Raw genomic sequence first — 27,098 nt, 5'->3', positions numbered from 1 at the left:
CTTTGTTGGTCCTCCAATAATCGGTATCGGTACTTGCGTTGAAAAGGCATAATCAGTCGACCTGTAGACTGGACAGGACAAACAAGCTGTGCATTATCATACTGAAACATGAGGTGATGGACAGGACAGGACAAACAAGCTGTGCATTATCATGCTGAAACATGAGGTGATGGACTGGACAGGACAGGACAAACAAGCTGTGCATTATCATACTGAAACATGAGGTGATGGACTGGACAGGACAAACAAGCTGTGCATTATCATGCTGAAACATGAGGTGATGGACAGGACAAACAAGCTGTGCATTATCATGCTGAAACATGAGGTGATGGACTGGACAGGACAAACAAGCTGTGCATTATCATACTGAAACATGAGGTGATGGACTGGGACAGGACAAAACATTATCATGCTGAAACATGAGGTGATGACAGGACAGGACAATTGTGCATTATCATACTGAAACATGAGGTGATGGACAGGACAGGACAAACAAGCTGTGCATTATCATGCTGAAACATAAGGTGATGGACTGGACAGGACAAACAAGCTGTGCATTATCATACTGAAACATGAGGTGATGGACTGGACAGGACAAACAAGCTGTGCATTATCATGCTGAAACATGAGGTGATGGACTGGACAGGACAGGACAAACAAGCTGTGCATTATCATACTGAAACATGAGGTGATGGACTGGACAGGACAGGACAAACAAGCTGTGCATTATCATGCTGAAACATAAGGTGATGGACAGGACAGGACAAACAAGCTGTGCATTATCATACTGAAACATGAGGTGATGGACTGGACAGGACAAACAAGCTGTGCATTATCATGCTGAAACATGAGGTGATGGACTGGACAGGACAGGACAAACAAGCTGTGCATTATCATACTGAAACATGAGGTGATGGACTGGACAGGACAGGACAAACAAGCTGTGCATTATCATGCTGAAACATGAGGTGATGGACAGGACAAACAAGCTGTGCATTATCAGGACAGGACAAACAAGCTGCATTATCATGCTGAAACATGAGGTGATGGACTGGACAGGACAGGACAAACAAGCTGTGCATTATCATGGACTGGACAGGACAGGACAAACAAGCTGTGCATTATCATACTGAGGTGATGGACTGGACAGGACAGGACAAACAAGCTGTGCAGGACAGGACAAACAATGCATTATCATACTGAAACATGAGGTGATGGACTGAAACATGCATTATCATGGAAACATGATGGACTGGACAGGACAGGACAAACAAGCTGTGCATTATCATGCTGAAACATGAGGTGATGGACAGGACAAACAAGCTGTGCATTATCATACTGAAACATGAGGTAATGGACTGGACAGGACAAACAAGCTGTGCATTATCATGCTGAAACATAAGGTGATCGTGGCGGATTAATATCACGACAATGGGCCTCAGGATCTCGTCACGGTATCTCTGTGCATTCAAATTGCCATCGATAAAATGCAATTGTGTTCGTTGTCCGTAGTTTATGCCTGCCCATACCATAACCCCACCATGGGGCACTCTGTTCACAACGTTGACATCAGCAAACCGCTTGCCCACAAAAGCCATACACGTGGTCTGCGGTTGTGAGGCCAGTTGGATGTACTGCAAAATTAATGATCTAAAACCATGTAAAATGAAATGAACATGAAATTCTCTGGCAACAGCTCTGGTGGAAATTTCTGCAGTCAGCATGCCAATTGCACGCTTCCTCAAAACTTGAGACATCTGTGGCATTGCGTTGTGCGACAAAACTGCACATTTTACAGTGGCCTTTTTATTGTCCCCAGCACAAGGTGCACCTGTGTAATGGTCATGCTGTTTAATCAGCTTTTTGATAAAACACACCTGTGAGGTGGATAGAATATCTTGGCAAAGGAGAAATGCTCACGAACAGAGATGTAAACAAATTTGTCCACAATATTTTTGAGAAATAAACTTTTTGTGCGTATGGGACATTTCTGTGATATTTTTTTTCAGCTCATGAAACATGGGACCAACACTTGCATCATGTTGCATTTATATTTTTGTTCAGCATGGTTTAGGTCAGAGACTCTATAAAATGTTGGCAATGCGCTGGTTAGAATGGAGTTACTGTAGCATTCGGAATGGGATTTCACATGTACTTGTTAGTATTGCTAACCTTCGGATTACAGAGGCTGGCGCCGAATATGTAGCGAGGGCCAGCCGACTAGAGCATACAGGTCGCATGTGGTGGGTAGTATAAGGGATTATATCTCTACTGTCTATAACATATTAGATCTAGACTGTCCATAATCTATTAGATCTCTACTGTCCATAATCTATTAGATCTCTACTGTCTATACTCTACTAGATCTCTACTGTCCATAATCTATTACATCTCTACTGTCCATAATCTATTAGATCTCTACTGTCTATAACCTATTAGATCTCTACTGTCTATAGTCTATTAGATCTCTACTGTCTATAACCTATTAGATCTCTACTGTCTATAACCTATTAGATCTCTACTGTCTATAACCTATTAGCTCTCTACTGTCTATAACCTATTAGCTCTCTACTGTCCATAATCTATTAGATCTCTACTGTCTATACTCTATTAGATCTCTACTGTCTATAACCTATTACATCTCTACTGTCCATAATCTATTAGATCTCTACTGTCTATAACCTATTAGATCTCTTTTTTATTTTATTTTATTTCACCTTTATTTAACCAGGTAGGCTAGTTGAGAACAAGTTCTCATTTACAACTGCGACCTGGCCAAGATAAAGCATAGCAGTGTGAACAGACAACACAGAGTTACACATGGAGTAAACAATTAACAAGTCAATAACACAGTAGGAAAAAAAAGGGGAGTCTATATACAATGTGTGCAAAAGGCATGAGGAGGTAGGCGAATAATTACAATATTGCAGATTAACACTGGATAGGTAAATGGTCATGTACAGGTAGAGATATTGGTGTGCAAAAGAGCAGAAAAGTAAATAAATAAAAACTGTGGGGATGAGGTAGGTGAAAATGGGTGGGCTATTTACCAATAGATTATGTACAGCTGCAGCGATCGGTTAGCTGCTCAGATAGCTGATGTTTGAAGTTGGTGAGGGAGATAAAGGTCTCCAACTTCAGCGATTTTTGCAATTCGTTCCAGTCGCAGGCAGCAGAGTACTGGAACGAAAGGCGGCCGAATGAGGTGTTGGCTTTAGGGATGATCAGTGAGATACACCTGCTGGAGCGCGTGCTACGGATGGGTGTTGCCATCGTGACCAGTGAACTGAGATAAGGCGGAGCTTTACCTAGCATGGCCTTGTAGACGACCTGGAGCCAGTGGGTCTTGCGACGAATATGTAGCGAGGGCCAGCCGACTAGAGCATACAAGTCGCAGTGGTGGGTAGTATAAGGTGCTTTAGTGACAAAACGGATGGCACTGTGATAAACTGCATCCAGTTTGCTGAGAAGAGTGTTGGAAGCAATTTTGTAGATGACATCGCCGAAGTCGAGGATCGGTAGGATAGTCAGTTTTACTAGGGTAAGCTTGGCAGCGTGAGTGAAGGAGGCTTTGTTACGGAATAGAAAGCCGACTCTTGATTTGATTTTCGATTGTAGATGTTTGATATGAGTCTGGAAGGAGAGTTTGCAGTCTAGCCAGACACCTAGGTACTTATAGGTGTCCACATATTCAAGGTCGGAACCATCCAGTGTGGTGATGCTAGTCGGGCATGCGGGTGCAGGCAGCGATCGGTTGAAAAGCATGCATTTGGTTTTACTAGCGTTTAAGAGCAGTTGGAGGCCACGGAAGGAGTGTTGTATGGCATTGAAGCTCGTTTGGAGGTTAGATAGCACAGTGTCCAAGGACGGGCCGAAAGTATATAGAATGGTGTCGTCTGCGTAGAGGTGGATCAGGGAATCGCCCGCAGCAAGAGCAACATCATTGATATATACAGAGAAGAGTCGGCCCGAGGATTGAACCCTGTGGCACCCCCATCTACTGTCTATAGTCTAATAGATCTCTACTGTCTATAACCTATTAGATCTCTACTGTCTATACTCTATTAATCTCTATAGTCTATTAGATCTCTACTGTCTATAATCTATTAGATCTCTACTGTCTATAACCTATTAGATCTCTACTGTCTATACTCTATTAGATCTCTACTGTCTATACTCTATTAGATCTCTACTGTCTATAATCTATTAGATCTCTACTGTCTAATCTATTAGATCTCTAATGTCTATAACCTATTGGAGCTCTACTGTCTGTAATCTACTGTATTAGATTTCTGTCAATAACCTATTAGATCTCTACTGTCTAATCTATTAGATCTCTGTCTATAATCTATTAGAGAGCTACTGTCTATAACCTATTAGATATCTACTGTCTAACCTATTAGAGCTCTACTGTCTAATCTACTGTATTAGATTGCTGTCAATAACCTATTAGATCTCTACTGTCTATAACCTATTATGTTACACTGTCATCATTAGAACCTGCTGGCCCATTGGTGAGAGGAGGAAGGTGCAGTAGAATTGTAGTCTATGGAACCAATACATAGTTTTACTGGACCATTAAAATGTGTTCTATGTTGAATGTTTAACCTGGTAGACTACCTCATACCTTACAGCAGGTGAATGTTTAACCTGGTAGTCTACCTCCTACCTTACAGCAGGTGAATGTTTAACCTGGTAGACTACCTCATACCTTACAGCAGGTGAATGTTTAACCTGGTAGACTACCTCCTACCTTACAGCAGGTGAATGTTTAACCTGGTAGACTACCTCATACCTTACAGCAGGTGAATGTTTAACCTGGTAGACTACCTCCTACCGTACAGCAGGTGAATGTTTAACCTGGTAGACTACCTCATACCTTACAGCAGGTGAATGTTTAACCTGGTAGACTACCTCATACCTTACAGCAGGTGTGTTGAATGTTTAACCTGGTAGTCTACCTCCTACCTTACAGCAGATGTGTTGATTGTTTAACCTGCTAGACTACCTCATACCTTACAGCAGGTGAATGTTTAACCTGGTAGTCTACCTCATACCTTACAGCAGGTGAATGTTTAACCTGGTAGACTACCTCCTACCTTACAGCAGGTGTGTTGAATGTTTAACCTGGTAGTCTACCTCCTACCTTACAGCAGGTGTGTTGATTGTTTAAACTGCTAGACTACCTCATACCTTAAAGCAGGTGAATGTTTAACCTGGTAGTCTACCTCCTACCTTACAGCAGGTGTGTTGATTGTTTAACCTGCTAGACTACCTCATACCTTAAAGCAGGTGAATGTTTAACCTGGTAGTCTACCTCCTACCTTACAGCAGGTGAATATTTAACCTTGTAGACTACCTCCTACCTTACAGCAGGTGAATGTTTAACCTGGTAGTCTACCTCCTACCTTACAGCAGGTGAATGTTTAACCTGGTAGACTACCTCATACCTTACAGCAGGTGAATGTTTAACCTGGTAGACTACCTCCTACCTTACTGCAGGTGAATGTTTAACCTGGTAGACTACCTCATACCTTACAGCAGGTGAATGTTTAACCTGGTAGTCTACCTCATACCTTACAGCAGGTGAATGTTTAACCTGGTAGACTACCTCATACCTTACAGCAGGTGAATGTTTAACCTGGTAGACTACCTCCTACCTTACTGCAGGTGAATGTTTAACCTGGTAGACTACCTCATACCTTACAGCAGGTGTGTTGAATGTTTAACCTGGTAGACTACCTCCTACCGTACAGCAGGTGAATGTTTAACCTGGTAGTCTACCTCCTACCTTACAGCAGGTGTGTTGAATGTTTAACCTGGTAGTCTACCTCCTACCTTACAGCAGGTGTGTTGAATGTTTAACCTGGTAGACTACCTCCTACCTTACAGCAGGTGAATGTTTAACCTGGTAGACTACCTCCTACCTTACAGCAGGTGAATGTTTAACCTGGTAGACTACCTCCTACCTTACAGCAGGTGAATGTTTAACCTGGTAGTCTACCTCCTACCTTACAGCAGGTGAATGTTTAACCTGGTAGTCTACCTCCTACCTTACAGCAGGTGAATGTTTAACCTGGTAGTCTACCTCCTACCTTACAGCAGGTGAATGTTTAACCTGGTAGTCTACCTCATACCTTACAGCAGGTGAATGTGCCTGGCTTGGGTACAGGGTCTGTGCCTGGCTTGGGTACAGGGTCTGTGCCTGGCTAGGGTACAGCAGGGGTCTGTGCCTGGCTTGGGTACAGGGTCTGCGCCTGGCTAGGGTACAGGGTCTGTGCCTGGCTAGGGTACAGGGTCTGCCTGGCTAGGGTACAGTAGGGTCTGCGCCTGGCTAGGGTACAGGGTCTGTGCCTGGCTAGTACAGGGTCTGCGCCTGGCAGGTGAATGGTCTGCGCCTGGCTAGGGGGTACAGCAGGTCTGTGCCTGGCTTGGGTACAGGGTCTGCGCCTGGCTAGGGTACAGGGTCTGCGCCTGGCTAGGGTACAGGGTCTGCGCCTGGCTAGGGTACAGGGTCTGTGCCTGGCTAGGGTACAGGGTCTGTGCCTGGCTAGGGTACAGGGTCTGCGCCTGGCTAGGGTACAGGGTCTGTGCCTGGCTAGGGTACAGGGTCTGTGCCTGGCTAGGGTACAGGGTCTGTGCCTGGCTAGGGTACAGGGTCTGCGCCTGGCTAGGGTACAGGGTCTGCGCCTGGCTAGGGTACAGGGTCTGCGCCTGGCTAGGGTACAGGGTCTGCGCCTGGCTAGGGTACAGGGTCTGCGCCTGGCTAGGGTACAGGGTCTGCGCCTGGCTAGGGTACAGGGTCTGCGCCTGGCTAGGGTACAGGGTCTGCGCCTGGCTAGGGTACAGGGTCTGCGCCTGGCTAGGGTACAGGGTCTGCGCCTGGCTAGGGTACAGGGTCTGCGCCTGGCTAGGGTACAGGGTCTGCGCCTGGCTAGGGTACAGGGTCTGCGCCTGGCTAGGGTACAGGGTCTGCGCCTGGCTAGATGACCATAGGCTAACGTGGTTCAGACTCCATGACGTTTCGGCTCCCATGGGTATGAAGATACAGGGAGTATAGCTCCATGAACCTGTGTTCTTGAATTCACATCAAACTAATATTGTCAAGCTGTCTGTGTATTAAACTGTTTTGTGGTCGCCATGTTTGTGTAACAACACATCGTGGAGCAAGACTATATCTCTCCTCTCTCTATATGTTTCTCTCTCTCTTTCCCTTCCCCCTCTCTCTCTTTCTGTTCCTCTGTCCTTCTCTCATTCTCCCCCACTCTGCCTCTCTCGCTCTTGTTTCTCTCTCTTTCCCTTCCCCCTCTCTCTCTTTCTGTTCCTCTTTGCTCTGTCCTTCTCTCATTCTCCCCCACTCTCTCTGTCTCTGCCTCTCTCGCTCTTGTTTTCTCTCTCTTTTGCTCTCGGTTTCCATCTCACTCACTCACTCACTCACTCCCTTCCTCCTCCTCCCTCCCTCTTTCTGCTCTCTATTGAGCTCTCCCCCTCTCTCTCTCTCTCTCTCTCTCTCTCTCTCTCTCTCCCCCTCCCTCCCTCTCTCTGCATTCCCTCCCTCCCTCTCACGTTGCACCCTGCCCCTCCCGTTCTCTTTCTCTCTCACATTGCTCCCTGCCCCCATCTCCTCTCTCTTTCTCTCTTTCTCTCTCTACTATTCTCCCTTCCCCCACTGCTGCTGCCTCTTATTTTCCTTCTCCCTCACTCCACCATTTCACTCCCTCCCTCCCCTGTTCTCTTTATCTCCTCCCTTCCCTCCCCCCTCAATCCCTCGTTCATTCCATGCAATCATCTGTTCTAGCTCTCTCTCTGCTCTCTTTCTCTCTGCTCACTCTCTCTCCCTCTCTCCCTGTGCTTCCTCCATTACGCCCCCATTTTGTCCTCTCCTCTGAAAGCATATCCTCCCTCTTCCCTCTTTCCACCATGTTCTCTCCATCTGTTTTCTCCCTCTCTCCTTCATATTCCCTCCATCATGTTGTTCCCCCTCTTCCAGACCATGTATTATACCAACTTTACTGACTTATATTTGATTCAGAAATATGCTTTAAACAAACCTCTGTGAATCTGATCTACTTAAAGCTAGTGTCTCTAGAAGTGTCCCAGTGTGTTGTTGTCTAACCATGACTCATTAGAATCATGGTGTCTCACATACTGTCTATTACAAACCAGACCAGGGGACAGTGTTGAGCCCAGTTTCCCCTAGTACTAGTGTTGTATTGAACAGGGGACAGACCAGGGGACAGTGTTGAGCTCAGTTTCCCCAGTACTAGTGTAGTGTTGACTAGGGGACAGTGTTGAGCCCAGTTTCCCCAGTACTAGTGTAGTGTTGACCAGGGGACAGACCAGGGGACAGTGATGAGCCCAGTTTCCCCCAGTACTAGTGTAGTGTTGACCAGGGGACAGTGTTGAGCCCAGTTTCCCCCAGTACTAGTCTAGTGTTGACCAGGGGACAGACCAGGGGACAGTGTTGATTCCAGTTTCCCCTAGTACTAGTCTAGTGTTGACTAGGGGACAGTGTTGAGCCCAGTTTCCCCAGTACTAGTGTAGTGTTGACCAGGGGACAGTGTTGAGCCCAGTTTCCCCCAGTACTAGTCTAGTGTTGACCAGGGGACAGTGATGCGCCCAGTTTCCCCAGTACTAGTGTAGTGTTGACTAGGGGACAGTGTTGAGCCCAGTTTCCCCAGTACTAGTCTAGTGTTGTCCAGGGGACAGACCAGGGGACAGTGTTGAGCCCAGTTTCCCCAGTACTAGTGTAGTGTTGACCAGGGGACAGACCAGGGGACAGTGTTGATTCCAGTTTCCCCTAGTACTAGTGTAGTGTTGACCAGGGGACTGTGTTGATCCCAGTTCCCCCAGTACTAGTCTAGTGTTGTCCAGGGGACAGACCAGGGGACAGTGTTGAGCCCAGTTTCCCCCAGTACTAGTGTAGTGTTGACCAGGGGACAGACCAGGGGACAGTGATGAGCCCAGTTTCCCCCAGTACTAGTGTAGTGTTGACCAGGGGACAGTGTTGAGCCCAGTTTCCCCCAGTACTAGTGTAGTGGTGTAGTGTTAACTAGGCAAGTCAGTTTAGAATAAATTCTTATTTACAATGACGGCCTACCCCGGAGATGCTTGGCCAATTGTGCACAGCCATATGGGACTCCCAATCACAGCCGGATGTGATCCCACCTGGATTCAAACCAGGGACTGTAGTGTCTTAGAGAGCTGCACCACTCGGGATTATTTGATTCAGTCAGTATTCTTCTAGTGTAACTATCAACCTGGTTGGTTTCATAACAGAAGAGCATCTGAGGAAACTATACTGAACACAAATATAAACACAACATGCCAGAATTTCAAATATTCTACTGAGTTACAGTTCATAAGGAAATCAGTTTAATAAATTCATTAGGTCCTAATCTATGGATTTCACAGGACTGGGAATACAGATATGCATCTGTTGGTCAGAGAGAACAGTTTAAAACAGATAGGGGTGTGGATCAGAACCAGTCAGTATCTGGTGTGGATCAGAACCAGTCAGTATCTGGTGTGGATCAGAACCAGTCAGTATCTGGTGTGACCGTCTGCCTCGTGCAGCGTGACACATCTCCTTCACATAGAGTTGATCAGGCTGTTGATTGGGACCTGTGGAATGTTGTGCCGCTCCTCTTCAATCCCAAACATGCTCAATTAGTGACATGTCTGGAGAGTATGCAGGCCATGGAAGAACTGGGACATTTTCAGCTTCCAGGAATTGTGTTCAGATCCAAGTGACATGGGCCCGTGCATTATAATACTGAAACATGAGGTGATGGTGGCGGCTAAATGGCACGACAATGGGCCTGAGGATCTCATCACGGTATCTCTGTGCATTCAACTTGCCATCGATAAAATGGAATTGTGCTCGTTGTCCGTAGCTTATGCCTGCCCATACCATCTGCCCGGTACAGTTGAAACCGAGATTCATCTGTGAAGGGCACACTTCTCCAGCGTGCCAGTGGTCATCGAAGGTGAGCATTTTCCCACTGAAATCAGTTACGACGCCAAACTGCAGTCATGTCAAGACCCTGAGGACGACGAGCAGATGAGCTTCCCTGAGATGGTTTCTAACAGTTTGTGTATAAATGATTTGGTTGTGTAAACTCAGTTTCATCAGCTGCCTGGGTGGCTGGTCTCAGACCATCCCACAGGTGAAGAAGCCCAATGTGGACGTCCTGGGCTGCCTTGGTTTCCACGGTTGTGAGGCCGGTGGGGGACCATTCTTGATCCACATGGGGAAACTGTTGAGTGTGAAAGACCCAGCAGCGTTGCAGTTCTTGACTCAAACCTACTACTATAACCGTTCAAAGGCACTTTGTCTTGCCCGTTCATCCTCTGTTTGGCACAAATACACAATCCATGTTTCAATTATCTTAAGGCGTAAACATCCTTCTTTAGCCTGTCTCCTCCCCTTCATCTACACTGATTGAAGTGGATTGATCGAGAGCATCCTGACCTGTTGCATCCCCGCCTGGTATGGCAACTGCTCGGCATCTGACCGTAAGGCGCTACAGTGGGTACATGTACAAATGACCCCCTGCACACTGACTTGGCCTCGTTATTGTTATTTTGTGTTACTTTTTCACATTTTTTACTTTAGTTTATTTGGTAAATATTTTCTTAACTTTCTCGAACTGCACTGTTGGTTAAGGGCTTGTAAGTAAGCATTTCACTGTAAGGTCTACAGTTGTTGTATTCGGCGCATGTGACAAAGTTTGATTTAACAAGTGACATCGATAAGGGATCATAGTTTTCACCTGGTCAGTCTGTCATGGAAAGAGCTGGCGCTCATAATGTTTTGTACTTGTGTGGAGAGAGAGAGAGAGAGAGAGACACACACACTCTGGTAGGGGGAGGAGCCAGAAGGCCCGCCTCCTTCTTCCTGAGTATATAAATAGGAGCAGAACACTTCCTCTCTTCTGTCTCTGAGACACTCTGTCTCTCTGTCTGGAGAATGAGGTCCTTGAAGCACCTGAAACATCACAACAGGAAGAATGTGGTGAGTTCTGGGCTGGTAACCACAGGATTAAGGTTAACATTTACCTTTGGTGTGTTCAGTAGTTTGGTTTAGTGGTGATTAGTTGGAACATTCACAGTTTGAGAGTGTTGAGAAGGAGAAAATGTGATAGTTGTTGTTTAAAACGTTCTCCCTCCTTATAGGTGAAACCTTTCCAGTTTGTCATCTCTCTCTCTCTCTCTCTCTCTCTCTCTCTCTCTCTCTCTCTCTCTCTCTCTGTCTCTCTCTCTGTCTATCGCTCTCTCTCTCTCTCTCTCTCTCTGTCTCTCGCTCTCTCTCTCTGTCTCTCGCTCTCTCTCTCTGTCTCTCGCTCTCTCTCTCTGTCTCTCGCTCTCTCTCTCTGTCTCTCGCTCTCTCTCTCTCTGTCTCTCGCTCTCTCTCTCTCTCTCTCTCTCTCTCTCTCTCTCGCTCTCTCTCTCTCGCTCTCTCTCGCTCTCTCTCTCTCTCGCTCTCTCTCTCTGTCTCTCTCGCTCTCTCTCTCTGTCTCTCTCGCTCTCTCTCTCTGTCTCTCTCGCTCTCTCTCTCTGTCTCTCTCGCTCTCTCTCTCTGTCTCTCTCGCTCTCTCTCTCTCTGTCTCTCTCGCTCTCTCTCTCTCTCTGTCTCTCTCGCTCTCTCTCTCTGTCTCTCTCGCTCTCTCTCTCTCTCTGTCTGTCTGTCTGTCTGTCTGTCTCTGTCTCTGTCTCTGTCTGTCTCTGTCTGTCTCTGTCTCTCTGTCTCGCTCTCTGTCTCTCGCTCTCTGTCTCTCGCTCTCTGTCTCTCGCTCTGTCTCTCGCTCTCTGTCTCTCGCTCTCTCTCTCTCTCTCTTTTTCTTCATGATCTAATCTTTCATTTTGTCATCTCTTGTACTCTCTGTCTCTCTCTCCCTCTCTACACGATTTAATCTTTCATTTTGTCTGCCTTTCATTTAGTCATTTCTTTCTCTCCCTCTTGCTTGCTCACTCCCTCTCCCCCTCCCTTTTCTCTCCCTCTCCCCTCCCTTTCCTCTCTTTTTTGTTTGCTCACTGCCTCCCTCTCCCCCTCCCGCCTCTTTCACCCTCTCACTCTCATTCTCTGCTCTCCCTCCTCTTTTCTCTCCAGTGTCTCTTTTCATTCTCTCTCCCTCCCCCTCTTTCATTCTCGTTCCTTCTCTCTCTTTCTCCCTCCCTCCCTCCCCCCCCCCCCTCCCTATCCTTCTTTCTCTGTCCCCCCTTTCCTTCTCTCTCTTTCTCCCTCCCTCCCCTCCCTTTCATTCTTTCTCCTTTCTTTCCTTCTCTTTCTCCCTCCCCTTCTTTCTCCCTCCCTCTTTCCTTCTCTCTCTTTCTCCCTCCCTCATTTCTTCTCTCTCTTTCTCCCTCCCTCTCTTTCCTTCTCTCTCTTTCTCCCTCCCTCTTTCCTTCTCTCTCTTTCTCCCTCCCTCTTTCCTTCTCTCTTTCCTTCTCTCTCTCTCCCTCCCTCTCTCTTTCTCCCTCCCTCTTTCCTTCTATCTCTTTCTCCCTCCCTCTCTTTCCTTCTCTCTCTTTCTCCCTCCCTCTCTTTCCTTCTCTCTCTTTCTCCCTCCCTCTCTTTCCTCTTTCTCCTCTTTCTCCTTCTCCTCTCTCTTCTCCCTCCCTCTCTTTCCTTCTCTCTCTTTCTCCCTCCCTCTCTTTCCTTCTCTCTTCTCGTTCCCTCTCTCTTTCTCTTTCCCTCTCTCTTTCTCTTTCCCTCTCTTTCTCTTTCCCTCTCTTTCTCTTTCCCTCTCTCTTTCTCTTTCTCTTTCTCTTTCCCTCTCTCTTTCTCCCTCCCTCTCTCTTTCTCTTTCTCTTTCTTTTTCTCTCTTCTCTTTCTCTCTCTCTTTCTCTCTCTCTTTCTCCCTCTCTCTCTTTCTCCCTCTCTCTCTTTCTCCCTCTCTCTCTTTTTCCTTCTCTTTTTCTCCCTCCCCCTCTCTTTCTCCCCCCCTTTCATTCATCCTCTTTCTCCCCTCCCCCTCTCCTCCATCACCCGCTTTCATTTTCCTCTCTCTCTTTGTGTCTGTTCTCTCTGTCCTCTCTCGCTCTCTCTCTGTTCTCTCTGTTCTCTCTGTCCTCGCTCTCTCGCTCTCTCTCGCTCTTTCGCTCTAACTGTTCTCAGACCAGATCTGTCACCATATCATATTATCATGTAAGAACAACAGTATGTTACCATGAAAGTGTAGCTGTAGTCTTCTTACTGTGTGTGTTTTGCAGCTGTGTGGATTCATTCAGTTAGCTACATGTTCAGATTATATTATGGATCGGTATAGAATCTAGATGAATCTAAAGTAAAGGATTGTGAATGGTGATTTGATTTGGTTGGTCCTCAACACACAGCTCCAACACTTCATTCAGCATAAATGACAGCCCTGAGACAGTGTGCCCCGGAGCAGGGTAGTTCTGAAGGTTTATTTGCCATAGAAATTGGCTGACTAAAAGGTGAGCCTCTCATGTCACCTGTTATCCCGAGTTCAACTCAGTTGACCAACGTTAGATAGTTAACTCCTCTATCAAGATTCCTCATCCGCCTCTGTCATTTTACAGTTTAGTCATGTAGCAGACGCTCTTATCCACAATGAATTACAGGAGCAATTAGAGTGAAGTGCATTGCTCAAGGGCACGTCGACAGATTCGTCACCTAGTTGCCTCTGGGATTCGAACCAACAACCTTTCAGTTGCTGGGCCAACGCTCTTAACCGATAGGCTACCTCAGTTGAGTTGCTGTTATTGGTATTATTGATTATGGTTGACCAGGGTCTGATGGGTGATATTATTGATGATTGTTGACCAGGGGTTGATGGGTGATATTATTGATGATGGGTGATATTATTGATGATGGTTGACCAGAGGCTGATGGGTGATATTATTGATGATGGGTGATATTATTGATGATGGGTGATATTATTGATTATGGTTGACCAGGGTCTGATGGGTGATATTATTGATGATTGTTGACCAGGGGCTGATGGGTGATATTATTGATGATGGTTGACCAGGGGCTGATGGGTGATATTATTGATGATGGTTGACCAGGGGCTGATGGGTGATATTATTGATGATGGTTGACCAGGGGCTGATGGGTGATATTATTGATGATGGTTGACCAGGGGCTGATGGGTGATATTATTGATGATGGTTGACCAGGGGCTGATGGGTGATATTATTGATGATGGTTGGCCAGGGGCTGATGGGTGATATTATTGATGATGGGTGATATTATTGATGATGGGTGATATTATTGATGATTGTTGACCAGGGGCTGATGGGTGATATTATTGATTATGGTTGACCAGGGTCTGATGGGTGATATTATTGATGATGGTTGACCAGGGGCTGATGGGTGATATTATTGATGATGGTTGACCAGGGGCTGATGGGTGATATTATTGATGATGGTTGACCAGGGGCTGATGGGTGATATTATTGATGATGGATGACCAGGGGCTGATGGGTGATATTATTGATGATGGTTGACCAGGGGCTGTTGGGTGATATTATTGATGATGGTTGACCAGGGGCTGATGGGTGATATTATTGATGATGGGTGATATTATTGATGATGGGTGATATTATTGATGATGGTTGACCAGGGTCTGATGGGTGATATTATTGATGATGGGTGATATTATTGATGATGGGTGATATTATTGATGATGGTTGACCAGAGGCTGATGGGTGATATTATTGATGATGGGTGATATTATTGATGATGGGTGATATTATTGATGATTGTTGACCAGGGGCTGATGGGTGATATTATTGATTACGGTTGACCAGGGTCTGATGGGTGATATTATTGATGATGGTTGACCAGGGGCTGATGGGTGATATTATTGATGATGATTGACCAGGGGCTGATGGGTGATATTATTGATGATGGTTGACCAGGGGCTGATGGGTGATATTATTGATGATGGATGACCAGGGGCTGATGGGTGATATTATTGATGATGGTTGACCAGGGGCTGTTGGGTGATATTATTGATGATGGTTGACCAGGGGCTGATGGGTGATATTATTGATGATGGGTGATATTATTGATGATGGGTGATATTATTGATGATGGTTGACCAGGGTCTGATGGGTGATATTATTGATGATGGGTGATATTATTGATGATGGGTGATATTATTGATGATGGTTGACCAGGGGCTGATGGGTGATATTATTGATGATGGGTGGGGCTGATGGGTGATATTATTGATGATGGGTGATATTATTGATGATGGGTGATATTATTGATGATGGTTGACCAGGGGCTGATGGGTGATATTATTGATGATGGTTGACCAGGGGCTGATGGGTGATATTATTGATGATGGTTGACCAGGGGCTGATGGGTGATATTATTGATGATGGTTGGCCAGGGGCTGATGGGTGATATTATTGATGATGGTTGACCAGAGGCTGATGGGTGATATTATTGATGATGGGTGATATTATTGATGATGGGTGATATTATTGATGATGGGTGATATTATTGATGATGGTTGACCAGAGGCTGATGGGTGATATTATTGATGATGGGTGATATTATTGATGATGGTTGACCAGGGTCTGATGGGTGATATTATTGATGATTGTTGACCAGGGGCTGATGGGTGATATTATTGATTATGGTTGACCAGGGTCTGATGGGTGATATTATTGATGATGGTTGACCAGGGGCTGATGGGTGATATTATTGATGATGGGTGATATTATTGATGATGGTTGACCAGGGGCTGATGGGTGATATTATTGATGATGGTTGACCAGGGGCTGATGGGTGATATTATTGATGATGGTTGACCAGGGGCTGATGGGTGATATTATTGATGATGGTTGACCAGGGGCTGATGGGTGATATTATTGATGATGGTTGACCAGGGGCTGATGGGTGATATTATTGATGATGGTTGACCAGGGGCTGATGGGTGATATTATTGATTATGGTTGACCAGGGTCTGATGGGTGATATTATTGATGATGGGTGATATTATTGATGATGGGTGATATTATTGATGATGGTTGACCAGAGGCTGATGGGTGATATTATTGATGATGGGTGATATTATTGATGATGGGTGATATTATTGTTGATGGTTGACCAGAGGCTGATGGGTGATATTATTGATGATGGTTGGCCAGGGGCTGATGGGTGATATTATTGATGATGGTTGGCCAGGGGCTGATGGGTGATATTATTGATGATGGTTGACCAGAGGCTGATGGGTGATATTATTGATGATGGGTGATATTATTGATGATGGGTGATATTATTGATGATGGTTGACCAGGGGCTGATGGGTGATATTATTGATGATGGGTGATATTATTGATGATGGGTGATATTATTGATGATGGTTGACCAGGGGCTGATGGGTGATATTATTGATGATGGGTGATATTATTGATGATGGGTGATATTATTGATGATGGTTGACCAGGGGCTGATGGGTGATATTATTGATGATGGGTGATATTATTGATGATGGGTGATATTATTGATGATGGTTGACCAGGGGCTGATGGGTGATATTATTGATGATGGGTGATATTATTGATGATGGGTGATATTATTGATGATGGGTGATATTATTGATGATGGTTGACCAGGGGCTGATGGGTGATATTATTGATGATGGTTGACCAGGGGCTGATGGGTGATATTATTGATGATGGTTGGCCAGGGGCTGATGGGTGATATTATTGATGATGGGTGATATTATTGATGATGGGTGATATTATTGATGATGGGTGATATTATTGATGATGGTTGACCAGAGGCTGATGGGTGATATTATTGATGATGGGTGATATTATTGATGATGGTTGACCAGGGTCTGATGGGTGATATTATTGATGATTGTTGACCAGGGGCTGATGGGTGATATTATTGATTATGGTTGACCAGGGTCTGATGGGTGATATTATTGATGATGGTTGACCAGGGGCTGATGGGTGATATTATTGATGATGGGTGATATTATTGATGATGGTTGACCAGGGGCTGATGGGTGGTATTATTGATGATGGTTGACAAGGGGCTGATGGGTGATATTATTGATGATGGTTGACCAGGGGCTGATGGGTGATATTATTGATGATGGTTGACCAGGGGCTGATGGGTGATATTATTGATGATGGTTGACCAGGGGCTGATGGATGATATTATTGTTGATGGTTGACCAGAGGCTGATAGGTGATATTATTGATGATGGTTGGCCAGGGGCTGATGGGTGATATTATTGATGATGGTTGACCAGAGGCTGATGGGTGATATTATTGATGATGGGTGATATTATTGATGATGGGTGATATTATTGATGATGGTTTACCAGAGGCTGATGGGTGATATTATTGATGATGGGTGATATTATTGATGATGGTTGACCAGGGTCTGATGGGTGATATTATTGATGATTGTTGACCAGGGGCTGATGGGTGATATTATTGATTATGGTTGACCAGGGTCTGATGGGTTATATTATTGATGATTGTTGACCAGGGGCTGATGGGTGATATTATTGATGATGGTTGACCAGGGGCTGATGGGTGATATTATTGATGATGGTTGACCAGGGGCTGATGGGTGATATTATTGATGATGGTTGACCAGTGTTGAGAGGTGATATTAGTAATGAATTCTCTCCTCACTGACTCTGCTGCTATCTCTGATCAACATCATAGATAGTAAAAATGTGTTGACTGCATTACTAACCTTGTCTCCCTGTTTTGTGTCTCAGGAGGAAGCCAGCAGGCGCCTGGTTAGATGTGAGCCCAGGGAGATGGCCAGACAGGTTGATTCTGGCACTCAGACGGATCCTGTGGTGGTTCTGTCTCTAGCCCAGGCTGCTGTTCTGGGGCTCATCTCTCAGAATGAGGTGTTTGGTGCTACCATCGCTCCTAATGGCTTCTACACAGGAGAACCTAAAGAGTCCCCTGCCCTGCCTGTAGAGGGGGTGGATTACGAATACGCTGATCAGCTGATAGGAGCTAACGGAGATTACCTGGGAGACAACCTGCCTGAAGACGGACACATGCAGCCCAGCTGTAGCCAGAGGAGGTGGCACGGACCACCCCCCGAGGGGAAGATGGTAGGGCCCGAGCGCCATGCTGGAGTGCCTGTGGACGGGTCATCCCAAGTGAAAGGAGAAGGGGTTATCACTGGCCTGACGTCCTGTGTTCACATGCTGAACAACCTGGCTACTACTAGAGGGGGATTGGTCCAGGTTGACCCCGCCTCTCTCCGTGCCGCCGTCCAAAAAGGCTGTGCCGAGTGTGACAGAGACATGTCCAGCCAGCAGGCTAACACACACCCTCACACACACTCCCAGGCAGGGCACAGCCATAAAGGGGAGCCGGGGCATCGAGGCCTGCAGGGGCAGAGGGGGCATCAGGAGAGAGCAAGGGAGGAGGAGGAGGAGGGAGAGCAGGGAAACAGCCTGATGAAAGGAGGACAGGAGGAGACTATCAGCAGCTACTTCCAGTCCAGCGAGGTGGGGGGGTACGAGGGGGGGGAGATCTACCATGAGAACAGCCAGGGTATGATGTGGGGCAACCAGCTGGAGCAGGGGGTAGGGGGAAGAGGAGGAGCAGGAGCAGGAAGAGGAGGGACCCATCGTCACCACGGCCGGAGGGTTGACCGTCTAGACATCAACATCCAGATAGATGAGTCGTACTGCGTGGACATGGGGGAGGGGCTGAAGAGATGGAAGTGTCGTATGTGTGAAAAGTCTTACACCTCCAAGTACAACCTGGTAACTCACATCCTGGGTCACCAGGGCATCAAGCCTCACGCCTGCCCCCACTGTGGGAAGCTGTTTAAACAGCCCAGCCACCTGCAGACCCACCTGCTCACCCACCAGGGAACTAGGCCTCATAAATGCACCGTGTGTAAGAAGGGCTTCACCCAGACCTCCCACCTGAAGAGACACATGCTGCAGCACACCGACGTCAAACCTTACAGCTGCCGCTTCTGTCGCCGTGGCTTCGCCTACCCCAGCGAGCTCCGCGCCCACGAGACCAAACACGAGCGCGGGCGCTGCCACGTGTGTTCCCAGTGTGGCATGGAGTTCCCCACCTATGCCCATCTGAAGCGCCACCAGACCAGCCACCAGGGACCAACTAGTTACCAGTGTACAGAGTGCAACAAGTCCTTCACCTACCGCAGCCAGCTGCAGAACCATCTACTGAAACACCAGAGTCCTCGGCCATACTCCTGTTCCCACTGTGGGCTGGAGTTTGTCCAGCTGCACCACCTCCGCCAGCACGCCCTCACACACAAGGTACCTCACTCTGACCCCTGACCCCTACCCATAACCCTACGCCAACATGCCCTCACACACAAGGTACCTCACTCTGACCCCTGACCCCTACCCATAACCCTACGCCAACATGCCCTCACACACAAGGTACCTCACTCTGACCCCTGGCCCCTACCCATAACCCTCCACCAGCACGCCCTCACACACAAGGTACCTCACTCTGACCCCTAACCTTAACCCTCCGCCAGCACGCCCTCACACACAAGGTACCTCACTCTGACCCCTAACCTTAACCCTCCACCAGCACGCCCTCACACACAAGGTACCTCACTCTGACCCCTGGCCCCTACCCATAACCCTCCACCAGCACGCCCTCACACACAAGGTACCTCACTCTGACCCCTAACCTTAACCCTCCGCCAGCACGCCCTCACACACAAGGTACCTCACTCTGACCCCTAACCTTAACCCTCCACCAGCACGCCCTCACACACACAAGCTACCTAACTCTGACCCCTACCCATAACCCTCCGCCAACACGCCCTCACACACAAGCTACCTAACTCTGACCCCTAACCATAACCCTCCGCCAACACGCCCTCCACACAAGGTACCAAACTCTGAACCCTGACCCCTACCCATAACCCTACGCCAACACGCCCTCACACACAAGGTACCTAACTCTGACCCCTATGCATAACCCTCCACCAGCACGCCCTCACACACAAGGTACATAACTCTGACCCCTACCCATAACCCTCCACCAGCACGCCCTCACACACAAGGTACCAAACTCTGAACTCTGACCCCTACGCATAACCCTCCGCCAGCATGCCCTCACACACAAGGTACATAACTCTGACCCCTACCCATAACCCTCCACCAGCACGCCCTCACACACAAGGTACCTAACTCTGACCCCTGGCCCCTACCCATAACCCTCCACCAGCACGCCCTCACACACAAGGTACCTCACTCTGACCCCTAACCTTAACCCTCCGCTAACACGCCCTCACACACAAAGTACCTCACTCTGACCCCTAACCTTAACCCTCCGCCAGCACGCCCTCACACACAAGGTACCTCACTCTGACCCCTAACCTTAACCCTCCACCAGCACGCCCTCACACACAAGGTACCTCACTCTGACCCCTGGCCCCTACCCATAACCCTACGCCAACATGCCCTCACACACAAGGTACCTCACTCTGACCCCTGGCCCCTACCCATAACCCTCCACCAGCACGCCCTCACACACAAGGTACCTCACTCTGACCCCTAACCTTAACCCTCCGCCAGCACGCCCTCACACACAAGGTACCTCACTCTGACCCCTAACCTTAACCCTCCACCAGCACGCCCTCACACACAAGGTACCTCACTCTGACCCCTGGCCCCTACCCATAACCCTCCACCAGCACGCCCTCACACACAAGGTACCTCACTCTGACCCCTAACCTTAACCCTCCGCCAGCACGCCCTCACACACAAGGTACCTCACTCTGACCCCTAACCTTAACCCTCCACCAGCACGCCCTCACACACACAAGCTACCTAACTCTGACCCCTACCCATAACCCTCCGCCAACACGCCCTCACACACAAGCTACCTAACTCTGACCCCTAACCATAACCCTAACCTCTGAACCCTGACCCCTACCCATAACCCTACGCCAACACGCCCTCACACACAAGGTACCTAACTCTGACCCCTAACCTTAACCCTCCGCCAGCACGCCCTCACACACAAGGTACCTAACTCTGACCCCTATGCATAACCCTCCACCAGCACGCCCTCCACACAAGGTACCTAACTCTGACCCCTGGCCCCTACCCATAACCCTCCACCAGCACGCCCTCACACACAAGGTACCTCACTCTGACCCCTAACCTTAACCCTCCGCTAACACGCCCTCACACACAAAGTACCTCACTCTGACCCCTAACCTTAACCCTCCACCAGCACGCCCTCACACACAAGGTACTAACTCACCCTGACCCCTAACCTTAACCCTCCACCAGCACGCCCTCACACACAAGGTACCTCACTCTGACCCCTGGCCCCTACCCATAACCCTACGACCCCCAACATGCCCTCACACACAAGGTACCTCACTCTGACCCCTGGCCCCTACCATAACCCTCCACCAGCACGCCCTCACACACAAGGTACCCTCTGACCCCTGGCCCCTAACCTTAACCCTCCACCAGCACGCCCTCACACACAAGGTACCTCACCCTAACCTTAACCCTGACCCCTAACCTTAACCCTCCACCAGCACGCCCTCACACACAAGGTACCTCACTCTGACCCCTGGCCCCTACCCATAACCCTCCACCAGCACGCCCTCACACACAAGGTACCTCACTCTGACCCCTAACCTTAACCCTCCGCCAGCACGCCCTCACACACAAGGTACCTCACTCTGACCCCTAACCTTAACCCTCCACCAGCACGCCCTCACACACACAAGCTACCTAACTCTGACCCCTACCCATAACCCTCCGCCAACACGCCCTCACACACAAGCTACCTAACTCTGACCCCTAACCATAACCCTCCGCCAACACGCCCTCCACACAAGGTACCAAACTCTGAACCCTGACCCCTACCCATAACCCTACGCCAACACGCCCTCACACACAAGGTACCTAACTCTGACCCCTAACCTTAACCCTCCGCCAGCACGCCCTCACACACAAGGTACCTAACTCTGACCCCTATGCATAACCCTCCACCAGCACGCCCTCACACACAAGGTACATAACTCTGACCCCTACCCATAACCCTCCACCAGCACGCCCTCACACACAAGGTACCAAACTCTGAACTCTGACCCCTACGCATAACCCTCCGCCAGCATGCCCTCACACACAAGGTACATAACTCTGACCCCTACCCATAACCCTCCACCAGCACGCCCTCACACACAAGGTACCTAACTCTGACCCCTGGCCCCTACCCATAACCCTCCACCAGCACGCCCTCACACACAAGGTACCTCACTCTGACCCCTAACCTTAACCCTCCGCTAACACGCCCTCACACACAAAGTACCTCACTCTGACCCCTAACCTTAACCCTCCACCAGCACGCCCTCACACACAAGGTACCTAACTCTGACCCCTGGCCCCTAACCATAACCCTCCGCCAGCACGCCCTCACACACAAGGTACCTAACTCTGACCCCTGACCCCTAACCATAACCCTCCGCCAGCACGCCCTCACACACAAGGTACCTAACTCTGACCCCTACCCATAACCCTCCGCCAGCATGCCCTCACACACAAGGTACCTAACTCTGACCACTACCCATAACCCTCCGCCAGCACGCCCTCACACAAAATGTACCTAACTCTGACCCCTACCCATAACCCTCTGCCAGCACACACAAGGTACCTAACTCTGACCCCTAACCATAACCCTCCGCCAGCACGCCCTCACACACAAGGTACCTAACTCTGACCCCTACCCATAACCCTCCGCCAGCATGCCCTCACACACAAGGTACCTAACTCTGACCCCTACCCATAACCCTCTGCCAGCACACACAAGGTACCTAACTCTGACCCCTAACCATAACCCTCCGCCAGCATGCCCTCACACACAAGGTACCAAACTCTGACCCCTGACCCCTAACCATAACCCTCCGCCAGGACGCCCTCACACACAAGGTACCTAACTCTGACCCCTACCCATAACCCTCCGCCAGCATGCCCTCACACACAAGGTACCTAACTCTGACCACTACCCATAACCCTCCGCCAGCACGCCCTCACACAAAAGGTACCTAACTCTGACCCCTACCCATAACCCTCTGCCAGCACACACAAGGTACCTAACTCTGACCCCTGACCATAACCCTCCCCCAGCACACCCTCACACACTACATGGCCAAACGTATGTGGACACCCTTTCAAATTATTGGAATCAGCTATTTCAGCCACACCAGTTGCTGACAGGTGTATAAAATTGAGCACACAGCCATGCAATCTCCATAGACACACACATTTGAAATTTAATTTCCTTACCAAAGAGCTCAGTGACTTTCAACGTGGCACCGTCATAGGATTCCACCTTTCCAACATGTCAGTTCATGAAATTTCTGCCCTTGTAGAGCTGCCCCGGTTAACTGTAAGTGCTGTTATTGTGAAGTGGAAATGTCTAGGAGCAACAACGGCTCAGCCGCGAAGTGGTAGGCCACACAATCTCACAGAACGGGACCGCCGAGTACTGAAGCGCGTAAAAATGGTCTGCTCTCGGTTGCAACACTCGATACAGAGTTCCAAACTGCCATTCATTTTTCCCCATGGTGGATTTTTAGAGACATTTCAAATAAGAGCTGTGATTTGTGTGGGCTTACCCATGCGTGGCGTTTTGATGGCTGTGATAATCTCTCTAAGGTGCCTTTTTATTAATATATTTACCAACCAAAACATGTTGGCACAAGAACTGTTCATCGGAAGCTTCATGAAATGGGTTTCCATGGCCGAGCATCCGCACACAAGCCTAAGATCACCATGCGCAATGCCAAGCGTCGGCTAGAGTGGTGTAAAGCTCGCCGCCATTGCATCCTGGAACAGTAGAAACGCGTTCTCTGGAGTGATGAATCACGCTTCACCATCTGGCAGGCTGATGGACAAATCTGGGTTTGGTGGATGCCAGGTAACTCTACCTGCCCGAATGAATAGTGCCAACTGTAATGTTTGGTGGAGGAGGAATAATGGTCTGGGGCTGTTTTTCATGGTCTGAGTCTGGGCTAAGCCCCTTAGTTCCAGTGAAGGGAGATCTTAACGCTACAGCATGCATTCTAGGCTTTGCAGCAACAGTTTGGGGGAAGGCCCTTTCCTGTTTCAGCATGACAATGTCCCCATGCACAAAGTGAGGTCCATACAGAAATGGTTTGTCGAGATCGGTATGGAAGAACTTGACTGGCCTGCACACAGCCCTGACCTCAATCCCATCGAACACAGTTGGGATGAATTAGAACGCCGACTGTGTGCCGACCTCACTAATGCTCTTGTGGCTGAATGGAAGAAAGTCCCTGCAGCAATGTTCCAACATCTAGTGGAAAGCCTTCCCAGAAGAGTGGAGGCTGTTATAGCAGCAATGTTCCAACATCTAGTGGAAAGCCTTCCCAGAAGAGTGGAGGCTGTTATAGCAGCAATGTTCCAACATCTAGTGGAAAGCCTTCCCAGAAGAGTGGAGGCTGTTATAGCAGCAATGTTCCAACATCTAGTGGAAAACCTTCCCAGAAGAGTGGAGGCTGTTAAAGCAGCAATGTTCCAACATCTAGTGGAAAGCCTTCCCAGAAGAGTGGAGGCTGTTATAGCAGCAATGTTCCTACATCTAGTGGAAAGCCTTCCCAGAAGAGTGGAGGCTGTTAAAGCAGCAAAGGGGGGGCCAAATCCATATTAATGCCCATGATTTTGGAATGAGATGTTGGACGAGCAGGTGTCCACATACCTTTGGCCATGTAGCTAATCCTAACCCCTGACCTTTAACCCTAGCCCTCCACCAGCATCCCTCACCCACAATATACCTAAACCCTAACTCTAACCGCTGACCTTCAACCGTAGCCCTCCGCCAGCATCCCTCACCCACTATACACCTAAACCCTAACTCTAACCACTGACCTTCAACCCTAGCCCTCTGCCAGCATCCCTCACCCACGAGGTACTGACCATCTGAGACCACTGGAACCCCTAGCTCTAACCATAACCCAGAAGGTTTCAAAGGCCATGGTAGACTGACTATGTTCTCAGTGGTTCAGTTTAGTTAGTCTTTATTAAAAGTAGTTATTTCCAGGAACTCTATATAGTCCTTGGTTCTGATTAGATGACCAACCTGAGAGGTGGGGGGGTGGGGGGGAGATGGGCGGACGTACAGACGGGGGGACGGACGTACAGACGGGGGGTGGGGGAGACGGACGTACAGACGGGGGGTGGGGGAGACGGACGTACAGATGGGGGGGGGGGACAGGCGGATGTACAGACGGGGGGGGAGGGACGTAACGACGGGAGGGGGTGGGGGAGACAGGCGGACGGACAGACGGGGGGGTGGAGACGGACAGACGGGGGGTGGAGACGGACAGACGGGGAGACGGACAGACGGGGGGTGGAGACGGACAGACGGGGGGTGGGGGCGGGCAGACGGGGGGTGGAGACAGAGAGTCAGACACGGTGGGTTGCGACAGACTGGATTGACTGTGGGAAAGAGGATACCTTGTCAGTTCCACAACTGAACGCATTCAACTGAAATGTGTCTTCCACATTTAACCCATCTCTCTGAATCAGAAAGGTGCGGGGGGCTGCCTTAATTGACATCTACGTCATTGGCGCCCGAGGAGAAGTTGTTGGGGGTAACTGCCTTGCCCATTGGCAGAACGGCAGACTTTTCAACCTTGCCGACTCGGGGGTTCGAACTAGCAACCTTTCGGTTACTGGGCCAAAGCTCTTAACCGCTGGGCTACCTGTGTCTGTCTGTCTGCTAGCTAGAACAAAGAATACATGATCTTTCATGTATCCCAATCAGACCTGGCTCAGATGCATATGAATCATGTCAGTACTAGAGCTGTGCTTGATTTAGTGTGCAATGGAATGGAATAATCCCAAACAGGCCAACCAAGATAAGTACCACCCAGCCTTTAGAAGTATTTGACCAAGCTTGGTCTGATCCCAGTATAACAGACCAAGTTAAGTACCACCCAGCCTTTAGAAGTATTTGACCAAGCTAGGTCTGATCCCAGTATAACAGACCAACCAAGTTAAGTACCACCCAGCCTTTAGAAGTATTTGACCAAGCTTGGTCTGATCCCAGTATAACAGACCAAGTTAAGTACCACCCAGCCTTTAGAAGTATTTGACCAAGCTAGGTCTGATCCCAGTATAACAGACCAACCAAGTTAAGTACCATCAAGCCTTTAGAAGTATTTGACCAAGCTAGGTCTGATCCCAGTATAACAGACCAAGTGAAGTACCACCCAGCCTTTAGAAGTATTTGACCAAGCTAGGTCTGATCCCAGTATAACAGACCAACCAAGTTAAGTACCATCAAGCCTTTAGAAGTATTTGACCAAGCTAGGTCTGATCCCAGTATAACAGACCAACCAAGATAAGTACCATCAAGCCTTTAGAAGTATTTGACCAAGCTAGGTCTGATCCCAGTATAACAGACCAACCAAGTTAAGTACCACCCAGCCTTTAGAAGTATTTGACCAAGCTTGGTCTGATCCCAGTATAACAGACCAACCAAGTTAAGTACCATCAAGCCTTTAGAAGTATTTGACCAAGCTAGGTCTGATCCCAGTATAACAGACCAACCAAGTTAAGTACCACCCAGCCTTTAGAAGTATTTGACCAAGCTAGGTCTGATCCCAGTATAGTCATGCTTTTCCTTCAGCTTCTTTACAGAATTTAAACTAACTTCATGTTCATTCATTCTGCTGCAATGGTCCTCATCTAACTGTCCTCCTGTGTTCTTATTGGTCAGGGAATGAAGGGTCATAAGTGTGAGGTGTGTTCCCGTGAGTTCACCTTGTCAGCCAACCTGAAGAGACACATGTTGATCCACAACAGCATCAGACCCTTCCAGTGTCACATCTGCTTCAAGAGCTTCATCCAGAAACAGACGCTCAAAACGCACATGATCGTCCACCTGCCCGTCAAACCCTTCAAATGCAAGGTGAGTTTATATCCAGGGTCGGAACAAGTTCAGGGAACACAACCGGAAAATAACAGCAAGGGAACCTGGAAGGAACGTGATCCATACTGTTCCGGAACATAACTGTTATTTTAAAAGCATGGGAACCGGTTAATAACGTTATTTTATGTTCCAGGCATTTGTTT

At 48.3% G+C, this 27,098-nt stretch overlaps 1 protein-coding gene across 5 annotated transcripts in view; it reads left to right on the top strand.

The window, feature by feature from the left end:
* The window catches only part of znf710b (zinc finger protein 710b), a 57,394-nt gene that overhangs the window by 13,038 nt on the left and 17,258 nt on the right, over window positions 1–27,098 (top strand). For 2 of the 5 annotated variants that reach the window (XR_010457690.1, XM_064986672.1), the window contains exons 1-3: window positions 10,927–11,017; window positions 17,730–19,271; window positions 26,743–26,934. Coding sequence is in view for 4 of the 5 variants with exons in the window: in XM_064986672.1 (XP_064842744.1) it covers window positions 10,973–11,017; window positions 17,730–19,271; window positions 26,743–26,934 (1,779 nt within the window). In the remaining variant the exon portion in view is untranslated. Of the gene's footprint in view, window positions 1–10,926; window positions 11,018–17,729; window positions 19,272–26,742; window positions 26,935–27,098 lie in introns of those variants that run through there. The other 3 variants (XM_064986683.1, XM_064986692.1, XM_064986698.1) reach the window with 2 other exon arrangements.

The sequence above is a fragment of the Oncorhynchus masou genome, chromosome 2 (assembly GCF_036934945.1).
Source record: "Oncorhynchus masou masou isolate Uvic2021 chromosome 2, UVic_Omas_1.1, whole genome shotgun sequence".
NCBI lineage: Eukaryota > Metazoa > Chordata > Actinopteri > Salmoniformes > Salmonidae > Oncorhynchus > Oncorhynchus masou.
Note: the sequence above shows the minus strand (reverse complement) of the source record. Positions and strands in the feature narration are given on the sequence as shown.